The sequence below is a fragment of the Martes martes genome (assembly GCF_963455335.1).
Source record: "Martes martes genome assembly, chromosome: 9".
Classification (NCBI taxonomy): Eukaryota; Metazoa; Chordata; class Mammalia; order Carnivora; family Mustelidae; genus Martes; species Martes martes.
In genome coordinates, this window is record NC_137896.1 from 62,967,271 (window position 1) to 62,989,785 (window position 22,515).

Genomic DNA, 22,515 nt, shown 5'->3' on the forward strand with positions numbered 1-22,515 from the left:
ATTTTACAACACCTTGAAATTTTTATTCAATAAAATTATACAAGAGATACAAAAGAAGAGGTATAAGAGGGGCGCCTGGGTGGCTTAGTCAGTTAAGCATCTGCCTTTGGCTCAAGTCATGATCTCCAGGACCTGGGATTGAGCCCCACCCACATCGGGCTCCCTGCTCAACGGGGTGTCTGTTCTCCCTCTCCCTCTGCCTCTCTCCCTGCTTGTGCTTTCTACATCTCTCTGTCTCTCTCAAATGAATAAATAAAATCTTTTTTTAAAAAGAGGTATAAGAATTGGAAAAAAGTAAAAATCATCACCATTTGGAGATGATGGGATTGTTTATTTGGAAAATTCAAGAGAATAAACTGATAAAGATAAACTAGCAGAAATAAAAACTCATGGAGGTGGCCAAACATTTACTACACAAAACCGTATAGCTTGCTTCATGTATATTCAAATAACAACCAGTTAGAAAATATAATGAAAGAGAAGATCTCATTTATAATAGAAACAAAACTAGTTTCCAAAAATAAGGTTAACAAGAGAAATGAAGAAAGATTTCAAATGCTAATGGAACATCTAGAAAAACTTAAATAAAAAGGAAACACCCTGTTCTTAAATAGGAAGACTCAGTGATCAAGATGTCAAGGCTTAGTAAATTGTATTTCTTTCAATCACAATGAAAATGCCAGTATAATAAAAATACCAACATAATTTGAGAAAATCCTAAAAAAAAAAAAAAGAATAATGACAAGGGAGTAGTCCTAACAGATAGGAAAATATATTACAAAGCTGTAGTAATTAACACTTTGGTAGTGTCATATGAATATGCAAAGTTCACTTCTGAAAACTTGTTCTGTAGGTATATACTTGCAATGTATAGTCTGTGTACAGATGCATCCACTGCAGCATTGTTTGCAACCCCAAAATACTGAAAATAGACTATTATTAAAGTAAAAAATTATTTTTAATGGATTACGATGTCGTCATACTCTAAAAATTTTTTTTAAAGATCACCACTTGTCCATTTTAAAGTAATCTTTTGAAAATGAAGACCTTCTTATTTGATATGTAACTTCAGTGATATAAATTTCTATGATGGAGCGATTTTTCTCTTAAGCCTGGAAGGCATTTCCACAGAGGATATAATGGACTAATCTGCACACCCGGCTATCAATATAGAATTTGACTGAATTTGGGTGGTGAGATTTTGATCTTGGTGAAAAGTAGGTAACTGTATGTCCAAAGAGACAATACAATGTTATTTGAGAATAAAAGCCCTTAATTTTTAATTTGCTGCAGCTTAAGAGGATGTCTTAAAAATACAATGTCCCCGGGGTGCCTGAGTGGCTCAGTGGGTTAAAGCTTCTGCTTTCGGCTCCGGTCATGATCCCAGGGTGCTGGGATCAAGCACTGCCTTGGGCTCTCTGCTCGGCGGGGAGCCTGCTTCCTCCTCTCTCTCTGCCTGTCTGTCTGCCTACTTGTGATCTCTGTCTTTCAAATAAATAAATAAAATATTTAAAAAAAAAATGTCCCCAAATGTTAAAATCTGGCTCATTTTAATACCTGAAGGAGAAGTCCAACAAAATGTCAGAAACTGGACAACATCCCTGGTTTCTTCAGCACAGAACACGAAATCGTAGGAGACATGGGCCCTTCTTTAAATTTGTCAGGCAAATTTAAAAAAAATTCGTAATAGAAAGCACACATGGTAATTTCATTCCCCCATATTCAGGATAGCAATGGAAGGAAAAGGGACTGTGGCATCTCTAGAACTCTCAGCAGTTCTCAAGATTCTGTTACTGCACTTGTAGCAAAACCCACTAACAGGTTAAGTTTATTGGGAAATTTCTCAACAAGAGCCCTCAGCCTCCTTATCTTGGTTACCTTCTTCTAACCTTCCTCTTCAACCTGACAAAGGACAGATAAACAACTACTTACAATGTCAGTTTGTCTACAGACATGGCTTGTGCATCCCTGAGAAGCAGCCTATCCTGAAATGAAAGTCAGCTATCTGATGTATAAACTGATGCCTGCGTCTCTAGAACTTGACTCTCTCCTGCTAAAAATTATTTGGTTCCATAAGCCTTATGGATTCATGTCTTTCAAAAGGTGCTCCAATTATGAATCTTAAAACGTCTCCTATAAGAGGGACAAAGTGTACTAATTGCCTCAGGGAATACAAAAATATATTAAGCAGAATCCCTGCCTTCAAGAAAGTTCTCTGTCTCCCCTGCTAGCGTGTGAAGTCCAAGGAGGCATGGACTTTCTCGGTCTCGTTTGTCACGATGTCTCTGGCACCTAGAACGGCACTTGGTGCATAGAAAGTGATCAAGATATTTGTCAGGAAGTGAATAAACGAAAACCATGAAAACGAAGAAAACATGCTTTGCGCAATAAGAGAATATGCGTATTTAACCGTGGGACCAGTCTAAGGCCAAGAGAAACCTAAAGGATGAAAAGATTAAGGCCAGAGAAGGAGAGAAATGATAATTAGGCCACCCTAATTTAGGAGGACAAGGAGGAGGGGGACAGGATTGGCTAAGGCCAGAGATGAGAAAGACCAGATGTGTCCAGAAAGTGCAGAGGCTTGGGTGGCCACGGGAGAGGGCCACGGGAGAAGGCCACTGGAGAAGGCGTATGTTGGAGCAGAGGGAGCCAGATTGAATGAGTAGAGTGAAAGAAAGTGAGGGCAGGCGGAGAAGGTCTAGAAAAATCAGCAACTGTATTCCACTTGGTTGAGATTTACACTTTTAAAATCACTTTTCATACCCCTGGTTTAACCTTTAAAAGAAAATGAGCCTCCTAAAAGATATAAATCTTAAAAAGCAGTAGGGCAATGGGGCCAATAGCCAGTCCTGGGGGCCCACATAAAGGTGAAATTTGGGTTATAAAGAAGTCTTCAGTGTTATAATAAGTTCCATAGTTTACTAAAATTAATGGTTTATCAAAGAATAATACAAGTCCCGGGCCTAAATTCACTAGCAATTTTCACACAAAGATAAACTCTTTTTTAAGGCAGAGACTTACTTTTAATATCACAGCAGGGTATATTTGATGGATTTAAAAAAAAATATTGTAACTTAACTAATATTAACCAGAGAATGACGCCATTCACTAATTCTGGAACACCTGGAAACATGTAGACGTCAAAAACTCCGACTGCTTCTTTATTAGACAGTCACAGATTTGAAGACAGCTTCAGATAAACCTAACAATTGAGAAGCTGTAAGTATCCTCGCTCTTTCAACCAGTCTCTAGCTATAATTAGCAGCATGATTTCCTTTGTTCAGGAGTTACTCTCGATAACTCCATATGGATGTTCCCCAAGGCAGAATACCTTGGACCTATTAGGTAAATGAATGGATGGATGCCCGGATGGACAAACAAATGAACCATCAAATGATTGTATTAAGATCTGTGAGACAAAATGGTTATGATACTTCATCTGTGTGCGTCCTAGACCTTTCTTGGCCAGGGCGAAAGCTTCAGGCCTCCACCAACATGTCTGTCACGCCAAGCAACAATTAGTTTTGGATAGGGATGCCTGAGTGGCTACGTCTGTTAAGCATCTGCCTTGGGCTCAGATCATGATCCCGGGGTCCTGGGATTGAGCCTCACATGGGGCTCCCTGCTCAGTGGGAAGCCTGCTTCTCCCTCTCCTAGTCCCCCTGCTTGTGTTCCCTCTCTTGCTATCTCTCTCTCTGTCAAATAAATAAATAAAATCTTAAGAAAAAAAAACAATTAGATTAGGATTAAAGTGGAACAGAGGGAGTAAGAAAGTTTTGTTATTAAAGGAGGAGTGTGGGGCACCTGGGTGGCTCAGTGGGTTAAGCCTCTGCCTTCAGCTCAGGTCATGATCCCAAGGTCCTGGGATGGAGCCCCACATCAGGCTCTCTGCTCAGCAGGGAGCCTGCTTCCCTTCCTCTCTCTGCCTGCCTCGCTGCCTACTTGTGATCTCAGTCTGTCAAATAAAAAAATAAAATCTTTAAAAAAAAAAAAAGGAGAAGCGCGTTTCTAGCCAAGAGTGCTGGTGATGGGGGCAGCAGGGGTGGCCTCACTGTGGAGCTGCTGAAGCTTACCTAGGTCAGGTCCCTCATTTGCATAAGCTCCTTCCAAGGCCCACCAGGAGCCCTAGGCATGTGTTCACCTGGTCAAATGCCTCCGTAGAATTTGCCAAAGTAAGGTAAAATCAAATCCATTGTCCTCATGAGGGCTCTCAACATAGGTTTCAGGCCCCACGCAGCCTGGGTCTATGTGCTGAGAGGCAAGAGGAGTGAGGGTCGTTGCCCAACAAGAACCCTGTCAGAGCAGCAAGAACGGGAGTTGGGGAGGGGTGGGGGGGGGGGTGTTCACATTCTTCCGCCGTTCTAGTTCCTCTTCAAAAACCACCATTTCCTAAGCCCAGAGTTCTCAGTACCCTGATACTCCTCTCTGCGGCTACATCGTATTTGCACATGAAGCCACAGCAGACGTTCAGCCGTTCCAAACTCATGCCAAGCTTTGAAGTGCTTTTTAATAGTGGAAATACGTGGCTCACAGGTGGGCTTTGTAGCTATGGTAAATGCTTCTCAGTTATCTGTCGCTACTGTTATTCCACACCTCCAATTTGGAGGAGAAATTCTGCATATGCATTGAGGCACTAAAAAAGAATAGTGAACTATATCTTAGCTCTTTTGTGAACGGTTTCCTTTTATTTCTTCTTGTATGGAACTAATGTGCTCATCATATTGTACTGGTTATGGGTGGGAAAGCAGTGGAGAGAAGAGAAATGCTGATTATTACATCACTGGTTGGCAGTTCCTCTTAGCTTCTGGAAGGTTAAGTGGTCAAGTAGCTTCTAATGTGAGATCAAGGCATTTCAAGGACCGACTCATCCCCCCAGTTTTCTGGCAAAGTGCTTTAGTAGACTTTGGACAAAATGCTTATAGTGGTAAAAGTGGTAAAACTGACCACAATTAATATGAGATAAAGACAAAAAAATAAAACCCTAAAACCAAACCCCTCATCTTGGAGGTTCCTGAATGGCTACTGACACAAAGACTATACGTCCACGTACGTAACAGACAATATATTTAGAGTATTTTTGAGAACAGATAGAGACAAAGGCCGTTTGGATACACCCTGTGTTGAATAGTGACATTTTGTTTCTCTATGTAACTTAACTATTTCATGAAGAGATGACAGAAAATACTGTTGCACTCCATAAGTTAAACACTTGACATTTTTTATTCCTCAAAATGGAACATTTTCAAAATCTAGATATGTTTATTAATTAGTGATTATTAACACCCAGTAAACAACATTATGTCTTGTAAAAACACAATCTCTCTTCACAGCATGATGCTGAATCTATTATTCCCTGATTCCATATGCTGAAATACACTCAAATGGTCACAAATGACCTTAAGCATTAAATAAATGTAAATGAGGACAACATTGAAAATGTGCTTTTGATTGATAAGTAAAAGACCAGGTTGAAAATCACGTCCCAAAATGAAGTCCTCCCCAGAAGGGTATGGCAGTCCACACTGTGGCATAAAGGCTCCCTTAAGAATGAAGAAGTCACCGTAGTGGATGGTTCTTTCTCCTGACCTGCCTGAGGCTTTCTGGGAAACGGAACTGGTTTGTGATTAAATGAGAAACACAGGGCATCACCCCCCCCCCCAACCCCCGAGCCACCAGCTTACACTGACATTCTACTATACAGGATTTAAAAACACAAGGACACTTCCTTACCTTTACCAGTTGACATCAGAGAAAAATAATCATTGCTATTCCACGGCCTCAGCCCAATATGGACCACAGGTTTTTAAAGCGATGCTGCTGTTCATTCATCTTTTTTTTTTTTTTAATCCCCAAACTGAGTAGTGGGTGGGAAAGCATCTTTAACACAGAGAAAACTCAAAATATCAAAGGTCTAACGTCTGGGGTTCAACGTATAAATGAATGAAAAAGGCACAAATACAGGTATTTCATGTGAAAAGTACTAAGTGATTACTCACTCTTCTAGGTCCTATCATCAGAACAAAAGAAAATGTAGCATCACAGAAAACACCATTGTTTTGGTTGAGGGTAAGCATTTCTCCAAGTTCGAATAAGAATGAACAGAATCTAGGGGTGCCTGGGTGGCTCAGTTGTTAAAAGTCTGCCTTTGGCTCAGGTCAAGATCCCAGGGTCCTGGGATGGAGCCCCGCATCTGGCTGCCTGCTAGGTTCTCTCTCCCTGCTTGTGGTCCCTCTCTCACTATCTCTCTGTCAAATAAATAAATAAAAACTTAAAAAAAAAAACAAACAACAGAATCTAAAAGGGAATGGATACCTAGACTATTCTAAAATCATAAATAGGGCAAGGTTTCTTAATTATGGCACTACTGACATTTTGGGCCAGATAGGTCTTTGTCGTGGGCACTCTCTTGTGCATTGTAGGATGGTGAGCAGGCCCCCTGGCCTCTGTCTACTAGACGCCACTAGTGATCCTCTCCCCTGAGTCAGGACAATGCAAGAGTCCCCGGGGGCAACACTGCCCCCAGGCTGAAATTCAGAGGAAAAGAGCCTTCACAAGGAGGTCCCAGGAAGGCTTCTCCCAGCCTCAGACTGTGCACTCTCAATCCTAAACTCATTCCCAACCCTGGGTTCAATATACTTCAGTTTTCCTCATTGGCTGAAGATAATGAAAATGCCCGCCTGTCCCCTTACGGGGTCTTCTGAACATTAAATAAGAGATTTTTAAAGTGCTTAGAACAGTGCCTGACCCACAGTAAGTGCTCAGTAAATAAATGTTAGCTATTATTATTTTTAATTATCACCCACAGAGAAAACCAGAATGTTTTAATGCAGAAAAGTATCTTACCAGCTTGATATTTTCCGAGTTTTAAATGCACCAGCCTTCTGATTCCTTGTGATGATGTCGCTCACGTCTATAGGACACAGTTAAGAAAGCTTCTGCTGTGACTGTCAACTGACTCAAAAAAAAAAAAAAGGTCAACAAATACAGTGATCTTCTTACTGTACATGGGATCAGCATAGTAAAAAGAGAAGAATTATAGGGTATGAGGCAGAAGAAGAAGGGTCTAGCCCTGGTTCTACCACCAAATGTTGAATTACTTGCCAGAGCCAAGCTCTTTTAATTCCCTGGGCAGCAGTTTTGTTACCCGTGAAATGTACCTGCAGCGAGCATGTGCGCAGGGCCCAGGGTTCTGGGTGCTGGTGGGTGTAGATGACTATCAGAGAGGTGCCATGCCGCACTTGCTTAAAAGAGCTACAGGCCCAAAGGCATGCCTCTTTCAGTCAGTGGGGAAAGGACCTATACCAAGAAAGGCCATATATCTGGAAGAGATGTTTTGAGGAGCTGGTCATTTTACATCACACAGTGCCATCTTGGTGCAGATCTGTGGGAAAAACCATGTCGGGTTCCAACAATGGGCAAAGCTAGGCTTGAGATCAACGTCGTTTGCTTCAACTTTTGGACGCTAAATCTTACAACTGTTTTTGTTTCTCTTCTTGCTCTGGTCCCTGTGTGACCCAGAGCCAAAGGGATGACCCAGCTCTATCAACCACCAGAGCTCTCATGGCATATACTTTCTGTACTGAACTCCCATCCTGGCTTCATCATATTGTCCTGGCTTTCTGATTTCAATCGCCCTCACTTACTCATTTATTTTATATGGCATATACTCTGTATCATTGTAAAAAGCCGCTAAGTTCTTCTTTCAGAATAAAGTAGATTTAAATAAACAAGAAATAAAATAATTCCAGTGAAGGCTGCAAGCTGAACTAAATTGGGCCCATGGGGAGGACACCAAGCAGACAAGCGATGTTCCCCTAGTGCTCAGAAAAACAGATTTCCTGAATGCTCGGAACAAGCATTGGCCAAGATCTCCCTGTAAGAACAGAGCCACAGGACTTTTTAACCCAAATCTCTGCTTGAAACATCAGGCACACCCATTTCTTCTCTGAGTGAATAAGCAGGTACTGTGATAGCTTTCTGCCCCCCCAGGAGTGGGTAGGAAAAATCAATTAGGTCTCCTAATGAAGGGCTTTGTGGAGGTTTACAAAAGTGCTATAATGCAGATTTTTTTTTTTTCTGGGTGAACTTTCCTGTATGCAAATTAAATACCGTTAAATTACATTCATTAAAAAAATAAAAGAGACTAATTTGCCTACTTGTTTTGATTAACTAAAATGACACATCGGCCTACAGTTCTGTCTATTTCAGGAAGAAAGTATTTCAGGAAAGTCTTCTAAATGAAATGTCTTGTAGGAAAGGACAGCTGACATCTTTATTCTGAGAAGAACAAAATTAGTGAAGAGTCAACTGACAACTGTTTTTGGTTTGAGCCCCTCCCCCCCGCCACACCCTACTCCACGTTTCTATGACATCCAACGGCACACGGAAATACGCCCGGTACACCTGTAGCGTCGTGTGAGTACATGACTAATCTATCAAGCAAAACATATTATTTTGTTAGTGGAGGTAACACTTTTTATAAAATAGTCACAGGGAAGTTAAATTATATAACTCTGAAAACCTATTACTAATTTTTAGTAAACATCTTAACGCTATATGCTTTTATACAATTTATAAACCCGTGCCTCCAGGAGGTCAGGTTGAAGCAAGTGTACGTATTTATATTCTAGAGGGGCTTTTTTTTTTTTTTTTCCTTTAATGAAAAAATTCACAGCAGTATTTAGGCTGCTTTATTTTTAGAGCTGGGAGGGAAATATATTTTATGGTTTAGGAGGTGTTTTTATATTAAAACAAGTACAGAGAAAAAATAAGAAATGGCAAGAGCATATTAAAATATCTTAAGAGATTTATTCTGATATTCTGCTCCCCCACCCCTCACTTTGGGTCAGATTTGGAGGTGGTTCCTCTGGCTGGCACTGTGTCTAATAATACATTTTGTCATTTTTCTGTGTCACCTCAGAGTGATAAAGGATGTCCAATCAAATCAAGTCAGTGTGTCCAGGATAGTGTTCAACAGGGTGGACCAAATCATGTTCCCTGTACTGTACCCATCTTCTGGAAGTCTTCAGGGGGAGGTGCTGGGTGCAAAGACAGCTTTAATGTGATTTCTGATTAACTGGATCCAGAACAAGCAACTTCAGGCTCCTTGTCTAGGCTACAGGATCCATGCTTGTGGCTAAAAGAAACCAGGTTTCAACATCTAGGTTTTCTTCTGCCAAAAAAGCATAGTTCAGGAGAGGGGCTCCCTTTTAATTTTGGTTCAGTTGAGTTTTAATCTTAAAATACGCTTTTTTTGTGAAATAACAAGTTACTGAAACAAGTAAATTTAACTTTATATATCTAAATATAATTAAGTTAATTACATAGAAAATATTTTTTAAAATATTAGCCTCCTCCTGCAGTTAGTGACTATTAATTTATCAGGAGTCCGCATCTACATTTTGGGACTTGGCCTTGTTCTTTAAGCAAGAAAGTTCTTTTTAAAATAATAACATTGAGGGGTGCCTGGGTGGCTCAGCAGGTTAAAGCCTCTGCCTTCTGCTCAGGTCGTGATCCAGAGGTTCTGGGATCAAGCCCCCGCATTGGGCTCTCTGCTCAGCAGGGAGCCTGCTTCCCCCTCTCTCTCTGCCTGCCTCTCTGCCTACTTGTGATCTCTGTCTGTCAAATAAATAAATAAAATCTTTAAAAAAAATCTTTAAAATAACAACATTGTGATCCACAAAGCATTACTTTCTCAGTGTATGTTACCATTTATTTTCACTGGACCATACAAGGTGAGGGTAGGAAACCAAGAAATAATAATATAAATCCTGTTCATTCTGACCTCTAAAGGATTTTAGAAATGCTGGACGTGGCAATATTTGCCAATTTAAAAGCTGCAAAATATTCTTAAATGTGCTCGTTATCAAAGGAATTGAGAGGATGACTGGGAGGTGCCTTGAACTGTTAGCTATGTCAACTGTTATGTTTTTGGATGAGAGGCCTTTTCTTCCTGAGAGTTCTGAGGAAACTGCAGGATGACACTCACCAAACTATTCTAGGTTTTTAGTGAAACAGAATGGTTTAATGGGGGGAAATAAAACTTTGAAGTCAAATGAACCTGGCTGGCTTCTAAGCTCATTTTGCTACTTAGTGGCTGTGTGAACTTGGGTAAATTAGCCTCTCTGAGCTCCATCTCAAAAACAGGAATAATGATCCCTATTTCATAGGCTTAATGGAGTATCACATAGGATAAGCCTGACCATATAGGTGCCTAATTCATGTCAATTCATTTTCTTTTTCAATAACTCAGGCAAAAGCTTCAGTGGGATGAAGAGGCTGGTGAGTAACTAAAATGAGGTTTGGCAGTCAACCTTTATTTTCTCTCCCTGCTGCTCAGAACTAATTATGTGGACATTTATACTGTACAATTTAAATAACTGGAAAGAATCAAAGAACTTTTGCCCTGTAGATTTTCAGTGTCTTTCCCATGTATAAATGTGCTCCAGCCAAGGCGTATAGTCTGGGTCCCACCAGTAAGGGGACTTGGTTTGTCTTGTCTACTGCTGTGTCTTCAGTGCCTGAAATGGCATGTAGTTAAATGGTGGTTGAACTAATTTTAATTAATTAGTAAGATTAATTTATTACTTAATCTAAATTGAATTTTCAAAGCTATTTATTGAGCTTCTACCCAATATAAGGCACATGCAGTCCATTAATGACTCAGTTAGCAAATAGAGGTACAGCTGGCCCAGACATTAGAGGAACACAGGATGATGGCCTAGCATTGCCAAGGTCTCCACCATCCATAGCAAAGGCTGCATAGTCCACAGGGAGCTTAATGCAGTAGTTACTCAAGTCAGAGATGCTGCTAATAAATAAGATAATGTTAAGCCAGGACTATCTCCTTTAAAATGCACGGGAGATTTACCAATTTGGGGTGAATCCTAAGCCTGAAATCATGATCCAGACTGTGCCTGCTATAGGAATAAGATGCTTGGATCAGGAGCACAAGAAATGGATCACCAAGCACTGCTACATTCTGCAGATAACATGCTTGATGCTTCCTAAGGATGGGTCAAGGCAGGGTGCTTGTGTGGGGAGAATTAGTGAGTGAACCAGAGAGGGATGCTCACCTCTAGGTATTGTACTTTTATCCATTACAATTGGGAAGAGGCTTGGCATCAATAATAAGTCAGTATACCATTTCTCCCCTCTGTTCTTATGTCATTGTCATCGCCAGCCACGTACTTTAGTGAGTTATTATTATCTGTAGGCACTTGGAGATTTCTTCCTTTATTACACCAAAAGGGCTGTGCCAAAGACAAGGGAACATGTTTCAAACTATCTTAGGTGAAGTTGAGAACTGATGAACCAAATAATGCCATTTCTTAATTTATCCTTTGTTCTCTGTGGGTACAGATAAATGGCATCTGTAAAAAGAGGCAGCTCTTGGGTAGGGGGGTTCTGGATTAGACCGAGCAGTATAGTTTAAGGACCAATGAGAACCTCAGGGACATGTACCCATGAGTCTGAGAAAATATTTAGGACTTACATCATTCACTTACACCTCAAGTCTTAATCTCTTTTCAGATATCTCTGTTTAATAGATCTCAAATCAACATCTAGCTTTCCGGGGTCAAGGGAGAGAGCCCTGGAAGACACAGCCAAACCATCTGATACATCTGAGGGAAGATTACAAATAACCTCACAACTGGTTGATAGGCTTCTATGATATAAAGATTCAGAACTCATCCATTCATTACCTTACATATTTAAAAAATAGAAATAATTGAAGATAAAAAGGAAGGATCAAAAAATGCTACTTTTTTAAAAGGTAAAAATCAGAACCTTAGAAGCTTAAGAGACGAGGAAGTGAAGATGCAGTTGGATTCATTAAATTCGGATGCGAAGAACAACGAAAATAATTTTTAAAATGAAGAGAATAATATACAGGCCAATACTCAGATGTGATGTGGGACTGCCAGGTCGATTTTCAATTACATTTCACTGATGTATTCATTTGTTTCTTAATGTGCTCATCTTGCCCATTAAGAATAATTAGCAGCTTTGCTTAGAGATTTTCTGGTTTCTGGCAATGGTTCTCCCCCCCCCTTTTTTTTTGTTGACATCCACTTTTACTTTTTAGAAAGTAATTTTTGGATAATATCCTACAACTGCTATATAATTTAGGCTTCCTAAAATTTTAAAGGAAAGATGTAAACAGTAATTTTTAAATGAATTTGTTTCAATCTATATGCATCAACAGTATGTGAGTCAGTGAATTAGTTATTCTTACAGAAAGTGGGCACACAAATAGAAAAAAAAATTTCATTCATATTAACCTTACTTAGCACAACAGCTTACAATGAATGCCAATCGTAAGCTCTGTTAGCAAATCAAGAATAACATTAGTATTAAAAGCAGGAAAAACACATTGCCAATTTTTAAGGCGTTAGGCATGCTTTTTTTCTCTTAATTAAAAAAAAAATTAGATCTAGTTACAAAAGAAAAAAGCCCACAAACATGGAACAACTGCATGATAAAAACTGAACTCGATCAGGAAAGTCCTAAGAGATGAAATAAAACACACTACTGGTTTTGGTCTGCATCCTGAAAGGACCTACTTTATCTACATTGTAAAGTTCTTCCCCTCCTGCCCTTTGGCACCCCGCTATATTAAACCCATTGTAAAACCCAGCACAATAAAGCACTCTCAGGGCTGAGCTTCTGAGGACCAAATGTTAAAAATCCATTTTCTTGGGAGGGGGCTGTACCAATCATTTCTTTGAAAGGCCAGCAGAGTGAATACAGAATCGGAGATTTCCTCTCTGATTTCAAGAGCTGGCATGGCATCTTTGCTGTTCAAAGCAAAGGTGTGCTAATTAATGACATTAGCATTGCTTCCCTTCTCTGGAAGCGCTGTACTTTAGCTCAATAATAATTTGAGTACAATTAAATTTACATACTGACTACAGATGTTCCTATAGTTTGATAAAAGTTCTAATTTGTTTCTGACGCTATTAAATGAGACACCTGCTGACTTGAGAAAAACCTCAGGTTGCCGGGCCCAATCTGAAAGTTTCTGTGGCTCTAATGACCCTCTCCTGTTCAATAATCCTCCTTCCCTCTTTTGCCCCCCCTCCCCCCACTAAAAAAACCATCCACTGGGGCTGAGCCAGCATACCTGCCTTCCTCTCGCTCTCTGTGCTCCCTGACATGCGGAGGAGGAACACAGTGAAATGATACAGTGCGAAGCATAACTCAGAATAAAGCAGAGTGAATGAAACAACATCGGCTCATCTCCGGGAATATTTTGAGAAACTTGCGACAGTCTGAAGATCATGATTAAAATCCTGCATCTTAAAAAAGGAAGCACCTTTTGTGATCTCTTTCCCTTGTGTGAAAGGCCAGGATTGTGATTGGCTGTTTTTCCTTCCTGAATTTTTTTTTTTTTTTTTAAGTCTGTCAGGCAATTAGCTGGGTGGGGCTCTGCAGAGCACACCAGTGCTGCTGAACAATATTAGCTACTGTGCTTCTTGTACCTCCTTTCTCCTATTTGAGCAGCCTGATCGAGCTGCTGCAAATTTTATTTTTAAACGATCATGGAGCAAAGGTAGAAAAAGAAAATCAAAAAGGGGCTTTCTGTAAGAAGCCGCAAAAATCGAAAATTGCTTTGGCATTTTCGGGGTCTAAGATGCAAATAAGCGGATTGCCTCCTTCATAATGTAAATGTAAGGCATACCAAAAACCCAAAGCAAATATATCTTCCACTTCTCCTCTCAATTTCTAACGGCTGTTAACTGCGCCTGAACAAATCAGCTCGATTGCTAAAGTAGCCACAAATTATGCTTGCTTTCTTAGTTAAAGTACAGTTCAATTTTCAGGAACTCTGTGTACATATTAGTAAAGCATAATCTAATATAATGGGCTTGGAACTGTAATAGCATAGCAGAAAAAAAAAGAGAGATCGCTTTTATAATCCTAAATAAAAGGAAATAATGAAAAGCTGATAGCGGTTTCCAGTGGGGAGCTATAGGTAACCTCTGGGCAATTAGAGTAGGTCCCATCCTGCCTAGCACAGATGCACAGGATCAAACCCAAGAAAGATCAAACCCATAATGAACATGAAGCCGGAAGTTAGTTTTTACAAGCAATAGTGGATATAATAAATATTCAATCATGTACTTTATACTGGGAAATTTCAGTGACAATAAGAGGACAGGAATGCCTGAAAATTATTCTGAAACAACTGTTCTCTTTGCCTTGAGTGGTCCACAAATCATGGGCTCCTTTCACAAGAAGTGACCGTAAAAAAAAAAAAAAAAAAATCTATCGAACTAAAAGAAAAAACAGTCATCGCCAAATGAAGTCCATATATTCCTACTTTTTCTTAATTACTTATCACGTGTGTGGGGGGGATTCTTTTTTAATACCCCATGCTGTCTTTCTTTATATCAATTGTTACTCAGCCGGGAAAAAGGAACGAGCACAACAAACCCGTTTTCTATCTGAATAAGGATACTTCTGATGGCCTTTTCATTCCCATCAGTTAACAGAACTTCTTTGACATCTGCAGAAATAGCAACCTGAAAAAAAAAAAGGAGCACAGCAAACAATGAGCAAATATGCTTGTCTGTGTGGAAGTGAAGACAGGAGTGACAAGCCTTCAGTATCATGCTTCCTCACCTATTTCTCTGTAACAATCTTCAATCTTTTTTCATTTTATGTCTGCATTATTTTAATCATTCAATCAAATCAGTCAATACTTTTATCATTCCATTTGCGGGAGCCTCTATCTTGCTATCATTCTGTTCGGTAATTGCATTGTGACAGCGGATGATGGTATTCTGAGAGGCTTTCATTTGTGGGCTTCTGTTTATCTGGTAGAGCCATCATACAAGGCTGTCACTCTGCCTTTCAGCTTGCTTCTGTCTGACTGCCTGATGCCCTTCATATAACTTTGCATTGCAGGCAGATGGCTTTGTGAGGGTAATTTTTTTGTGAGCTTTGACATGCTCGCACATTGGGCTGTAACCTCGACACATTGTGTAAGAGCGACAGGTTTGTCAAATGCCAATCAGTGTAACAATATGCTTTTATTTGTAGAGACATAAAAACTTGTCTAATGCACTGTGCTGCTACATAATATCTCCTGAATACATGACTCAGAACCCAGAGAATGGGGAACGACGTTCCTGAATGGCCAATCTAATTCAAAAGAATCTAATTACTGAGCGCTCTGGATCATGTTTGTTGGTGTAATAATGCAGGCAAAACATTAGCAGCTATATCATGGTGCTCCAACTGTGATTCGCCGGGCTATTCCTGTATCTTAGCAAATGGGACTATAATCTGAAAAAAAAAAAAAAAAAAAAGATGCTTTCGCTATGGCAAAGAAAGACCGCGCGAGGCCTGGAATGTCACAACAAGCGATATTGACTACACTGAGGTAAAATGTTTCTGCTCATCGAGGCAACCATAAAATCAATATGATCCGAAAGTAAGTCAATCTAGAAGGTCTCTCAAGACCCGGCAGCTTGACCGCAGCTGATGCTGTTGACGGTTCTCTGACCCAGCAGTTGGAGGCCCTGGAACATTTTTCCTTTTGTTCCTCTCTCTGAATGGGATTGGAATTGAGAAAAGACCTACCATGAGCCCAGCCAAGCATGTCATGCCACCCCCTAGCTCACACACAGCAAGGTCCCTGAAAGAGAGAAAAGAAATGGTAGAACCCATACAAATTAGATGAAAATGGTCAGAGAGATATATATGTTACAAGAACAAACTGCCATCTGCGGTAAGAACGGCGCTACCAGGAAGTTGTAGAGACATGACTAGGCTACCTCATGTTGCTTTGCGTTTTAAAAATAATTATGAAATAGAAAAGTCACAAAGCAGGCAAATCAGTGGGGGTTCCCTCATTAGTGTTCACTGCAACATTACCACCGCTGAGCTGAAAAATCTGAGAAGGTTCCCTTTTTTTCCCTTGTCAATGGCGCTGTCTTTTAGAACTAAACTAGCTAGAGTAGCGAAAGATAATTGTTAGGAAAGGGTAACACTGTTAATCCACATTCATTCCTTCAAAAACAGACAAGTAAATGAAGAACATATAGGAGTGTGTATATACCTATATTTTAGTCAAATACACCACACACACACACACACACACACACACACACAAATGCAATCTTGAAATTTTTGAAAAAAATTCAAAACCAAACTGAAACATTTTGGAAAGCTGAACCGCCCCCATAAAGAACAATTACACAAAGAGCATTTAGCAATTAACACTTAAATCACAACTGACCCCAACACAACACAGTGAATAAACAATGCAGGGACATAATATGGTTAAGCCAGCAAACCGAGGCTAAAGCAATGACGGGGCTCTGACTTTACCGCTCAAAAGTAAAGGGGCTCAGAGTTAAAGCTGACAGTCTAGGGGGCCACTCTGCACTCACCTTCCCCTTTGTGCCTAAATATCAGCCCTCAACGTGTGACATTCTTACCCTAGACCCCTGCTCGATGATTGGAGCTCAGTGAAGCTTAAGCACAGGGAGAAGAGCAAACACCAGACTCTCAGAGCAGCTCTGTGGCCCAAAGTCAATACTGCCCTATGCTCATTTTATACGCTTCAACCTTAAGATTGCTCCTTCTTCCCAGGTTGGGAAGTTTATTACCTCAACAGGAGAAAAGAAAAAGAGAGAAGGAGAGAATTGAAAGGGGGGTGGGGGGCAGAGAGAAGAGGAAGAGAAGCCAAGCAAGGACATTCATATTCCGAAACACACTTAATGAGTATTTAGTTGTTCAAAGCAATTATAGGCTGGTTGGTAAATATGGACCCACGGAGCTTCAAAAAATACATATTATTGACCCAATCTTGTAAGTACATATTGTTAAAACACACACCATGATCACTAATGACTTGTCTGGAATCATAATGGGCTATTCAGGAAGCGTATGTTGGGTGACTTTTATAAAATGAGAATTAAAAATGAAAAACCTATATTTTCTGGATCTACCAAACATCTTTAGAATTTTTAAATAAAAGGAGGTGTGTTTTTTGTTTTTTTTTTTCTGTTTCCTAAATCTCATCCATGGGTTTGATCTATAATTGCACACTGACAGTTGAAAACCTTTATTTCCGTAGCATGAATCTGTAACAGTATTTTGTATTTTACAAATTACATATTGTTAGGTCTATAAAATACCTTTAAAACCAGGGGTGGGATGGCATCTTTAAATAATAGCTGGGGGGTATTTATTTATCAAATATTCTGTAATGATTTCCCTAGCATAAGTTTAAAGAATGTCTTTATTGCGGTTTTTTTTTGTTCTGTTTTGTTTTTTCTTTTTTCTTTTTTTTTTTTTTTTGACCTTCACAATCAGTAAGGATTGATTGGAGCTTCACTTTTGTTTCCTCAAAATCAAAGTGAAATAAAATGCCTTGAGTGGAAATCAAAAGCCTTTGACATATAGCAAAAAGCTTGCTGTGCTTTTTGTGCAGTATTAGTACCCAAAGGCAATTCAGATTTCTTTTCAGAAGCAACATGTTTTCACCATGAACTTTTTCCCTTCTTTATTCCTTCTCCCTCCCTCCCTCCCTCCTTTCCTTCCTTCTTTCCTTTCTTCCTCCCAACCTTCCCCCCTCCCTCCCTTCCTTTCTTCCTTCTTCTTTCTTTCTTGCTTTCTTTCTTTTCTTTTCTTTCTTACATATTTTTTAACAACTTAATTTGAAGAATGTAATCATGGCAATCTTTAATATGCAGATATAATACTCATAATCACTAAAAAGTGTTTTTTTAAGGACAGCTTCATACCTGAATACATTTCTGTGCTTGAGGCAATAGTAAGCCAAAACCTCTTCAGATGGCCAGATGCCTGGAAAACACAAGAGGAAACACTTTTTGATTATAGGAGTCTGTTCTATAATCATTCTCTATAATCACTCTCTTAAGAAATGGCTTTTAGAAATAATGTTCAGTACAAGCTGTTTCAACTCAAATCAAACTTAACATAATTATTACTTGAAATATGTCATATCAAATGAGTTTTTGTTGTCGATGATAGCTTTTTTCCCAGAAAAACAGTAAAATATCCCAAATAAATTTTACTAAATTTCTATTGCAACAAGACAGCAAAAACAACAACCAAAATTACGAATACTGAAAGTTCAATTTTAATGGTATTTCAGGTAGCTGATCTTGCACATGTGAACCTTCTTTTCAGCCAATTCATAAACACCACTTGAAGACCTAATGTATATGCAGCTCATGTGAGGCAAAAATAAATGGAAAAAACACTTGTAAGGAGCAAAGAAAACTTCCAAGGTCATTAAACCTTTCTCTTTGACTCTGTCCTAATGTTTTCAAATACGCACAATTATTTCCTTTTTTCAATTAGAAATATCAAACTCGAGGTTAAAATTAAGAAATTTAAGTTTCACCAACCTTGCCACATCTTTAAATTTAACCATCGGGGCTCCTGGGTGGCTCAGTGGGTTAAAGCCTCTGCCTTTGGCTCAGGTCATGATCCCAGGACCCTGGGATCAAGCCCCGCATCAGGCTCTCTGCTCAGCAGGGAGCCTGCTTCCCACCACTCCCTCCCCCCACCTACTTGTGATCTCTGCCTGTCAAATAAATAAATAAAATATTTAAATAAATAAATAAATTTAACCATCAACCTCCTCAGTAAACTCCATAGATGGGCATTTTCTAAAACCATCACTTACAAATCATTTCCTTTGAGGACTTAGTCTTCATGAATGAATATGAATGCCTTAAATAAAAAGACAAACATGCTTGGAAATGATAGTCTCTAGCGGTTATCACAGGGTCATAGGGCTGTAAGTACTTTTGATGTTTTTTACACTTTTTGTATTGTCCAAAGATCTTTTCAACGAATATGTATTACTCCTATGATCGGAATAAACCACAGCCTTATAAAAACTGGGTTTTCGCCAAGGGTTCAGACTCAAAGGTCAGGCAGGACACTAGCACCCTGCCCCACCTGAGGTTGAAAAGGCCCCGCTGTCCTGGGAAAGAGCAATGAATGCTCTCCGCCTTTGCACTAAACTCTGTTCTTGTGGGTCTAGATGCAAAGTTGAAACACCTAATGTGACTTTTTTTTTCCCCTCCTAGACGCATCTCCAGCTTCAAAGAGTGAGAAATCCAAACATTTCAACATTTCAGAGAAGAGGATGTCAAAGAAATGGTAAGTAAAATCCTAAGGGAATCAGTGGGTAGATGAACAGCAAAGACACTGACCCCAGAGATGCATTTGGAGCAGGGAAGTCTGCCCAAGTGTAAACTAGCTCAGCCTCCATGGTATTTCTGGTAGGAATGACAGTTTAGGAGAGAACAGAGTAAACCAGCAAGAAGTGTTTGGAGTCATATTTAGGAAGAAAGTCAGAAAGGCAGTGGAACATAGCAATTAAGATCACAGGAGCTTTGGAACCAGACTCTTTGGGCTCCAGTTCTAGCTTGTTGGGCTGCATTCCCTGGCTGAGTGACCTTGGATAGTTTACCTAACCTCTCTGTGCCTCATGTTCCTCATCTGTAAAATAATGTAATTGTAGTATCAACTTCATAGAATGGTTGTGAGCATTAAATAAGTAAAATACATGAATTGTCTTTAGAACAGTTCCTAACTCATAATGAACTTAAAGAAAAATTAGTTGTTAATGTTAATCTCCTGGAGGGGATAAAAGGGTAGAATAGAGACTATGTGGACCCTGACAATTATCCCAAAGACCAGAACAGATGGAGAACCTTTTTGTCCTGTTCCCATGCATGAACTTTGCTACAACCCTGAAGTCCTAATGCCCGGTATACCTCCATACCGAAAGAACTCTATAAGGAATAAAGTATAAAATAAAATTCTCTGAAGGAAGAGCCCGACAGTGTTCCACACCAAGTATACATAATCATCAGCATAATGAATTTCTTTATGCTTTTAGTAGATGGTTTTGAGGTTTAAAAAAATAATGATAGGGGAAGGGTATTTAACTAAAACTCAAGCTTTGATTAAAGTACAAAAATGTGACTTTTAAATGCATAGTCTTTTAAGAGAGTTTTATAATTTTCTCAAAAAATTATAGAGGTTGATTTTTAACTAAATTAAATATAAAAATACGTAGAACAAAGTTAATAAAATCACCTTAAATTACACCACTAGTGTATAACCTCTAGTAACATTTTGGACATCATTCTTAAAAAAAGCTCTCTGAAGCACAAGGATACTTTACACAAATGGGATCTTATCATGCAGGTATTTATCAATCTGACTCTGCCCCACTCAATATGTCATGAGTAACTTCCCATGACAGTAAAACTGTACCTGTATCACTTTTTTTTTTTTTTTTAAGTATGCTCCATGGCCCAGCATGAAGCCAAACATGGGGCTCAAACTCACGACCATGAGATCAAGACCTGAGCTGAGATCAAGCGTTGGATGCTTAACCGACTAAGCTACCCAGGCTCCCCCTTGCATCATTATTTTTAATGACTGCCTGATTTGATGCTTGCATCATAATATGTTTAACCAATTTCTTTTTGAGAGACGTTCAAGTTATTTTGAGGTTTTGGTACTATGAAATTATAAACAGTGGTACCATGAAGACACATTTTCCCCCCAAAATAGGATTTTTTCTCTATAGGTCAAATACTCAGAAATGGGAAATCCGGTCAAAGGTTAAGTACCTATCACATTGTGATATATCAGACTATCCTCCAAAACATTTGTACCAAACTATACCTCCAAATAAGAGTGTTTATTTCCTCAAAGTCTTGTCAAGATGAGGTTTGGCAACCTATTTTATTTTTGCCAATCTATTATGTTTTCCAAAGTTATCTCAGTGCAAACCAACACCATAATGAGACACCATTTCACGCCTTCTGGGATGGCTATAACCAAAAAGTCAGACAATAGCAACCACTGGCGAGGATGAGGAGTAAATATTGAAAATGGTGCAGCTGCTTTGGAAAACAGTCTGGCAGTTCACCAAAAATTTAAATGTAGAATTAACATCTGGCCCAATAATTCCACTCCTAGGAACGTACGCAAGAGAAATGAAAACATGGCCACACAAAAAGTTGTCAATGAATGTTTATAGCGGCATTATTCACAATAGCCAAAAAGCAGGAACAACCCCGACATCCATCAACTAATGAGCAGATAAAATGTGGTAGGGCCATTCGATGGACTATTATATGGCAATAAAAAGAAATAAAGTACTGATTCATGCTACAACATAGATGGAACATGAACGCATTACACTGAGTGAAGGAAGTCCAACACAAAGAACCACATGTGGCATGTTTCCATTTATATCAAATGCTCAGAATAAACAAATTCATAGAGACAGAATATACAGTGGTGATTGTCTAGGGCTGCGATGGTTCAGAGTAAACGTGGAGTGACCTTTTAGAGGTGATGAAATACACTAAAATAGTGGTGATGGTTGCACAACTCTGTGAATATACTAAAAATCACCGGGTGAACTGTGTAGTATGTGAGTTACATCTTAATAATGCCATTATTTTAAGTCAATCAGAGAAAGACAACTATCATATGATCTCCCTGATATGAGGAAGTTGAGAACCAAAGTAGGGGGCTGTGGAGGGTAGGGAAGGAAAAAATGAAACAAGATGGGATCAGGAGGGAGAGAAACCATAAGCGACTCTTAATCTCACAAAACAAACTGAGGGTTGTCGGGGGGAGGGGAGTAGGGAGAGGGTGGTGGGGTTATAGACATTGGGGAAGGTATATGCTATGGTGAGTGCTGTGAAATGTGTAAACCTGGCGATTCACAGACCTGTACCCCTGGGGCTAATAATACATTGTATGTTCATAAAAAATTAAAAATTAAAAAAAATGCCATAATTTTAAAAAGTTTTCTCATTTCTATTTGTAGAACTATAATGGCCTTTTTTTTTTTTTAACGGATTTTATTTGTAAAGAACTTATACAGAGTTTAAAGAGCCACTGAGTTCTGTGAGAATGACTAAGACAAAAAATGATTAAGACAAATGATTATGATTAAGATTCGTAGCCAGCCCCTCTGACTCAGTCTTTCTCCTTTCTCAGAAACTGCTACTTTCAATTCTTTTAATTGATGCGTCTGGCAATTACCTCCATATTTCCACATATGTTTGTATTGTTACTTCTTGATTTTTCAGTTTTAGGTAGAATCTATTGACGCCCCCACTATGGAAGATAAGTTTCTTTCCCTTTCATCTATACTCCTCGCCCCATACCACACACATTATGCTCCTTATCCACCCACCATCACCATCTTCCAATTATAGATGTTGTAATTTTGGTAATATAGAGTCATTGTCAATTTCATTATGACCAGGAAATAATACTGAGTCATGTAATAAACTGTGATTGCCATTTCTCTCATGTATCATTTCCCCACATGTGGAGTTTATAATTGTCTATTTTTTTTTCTCCTTTGCTAGGGTTTTTTATTCAATCTCAAAATCCAGTTGTCAAATTTGCCCTCTCAGTACATTCATTCACATCAGGTATACTATCCACCTCATGAGGAATTCTCTCTTGGTGCCTTCC

The 22,515-nt window shown here is 39.2% G+C and overlaps 1 protein-coding gene across 1 annotated transcript in view; it reads right to left on the minus strand.

Annotated features, from left to right (window-relative positions):
• Nucleotides 1-22,515, minus strand: part of CAMKMT (calmodulin-lysine N-methyltransferase) — a 382,410-nt gene that overhangs the window by 42,419 nt on the left and 317,476 nt on the right. Inside the window, exons 4-7 of the mRNA XM_080813115.1 lie at nucleotides 17,763-17,823; nucleotides 15,592-15,646; nucleotides 14,465-14,528; nucleotides 6,844-6,910 (exon numbers count right to left, since the gene is read on the minus strand). Coding sequence (XP_080669241.1) covers nucleotides 6,844-6,910; nucleotides 14,465-14,528; nucleotides 15,592-15,646; nucleotides 17,763-17,823 — 247 coding nt within the window. The remainder of the gene's footprint in view (nucleotides 1-6,843; nucleotides 6,911-14,464; nucleotides 14,529-15,591; nucleotides 15,647-17,762; nucleotides 17,824-22,515) is intronic.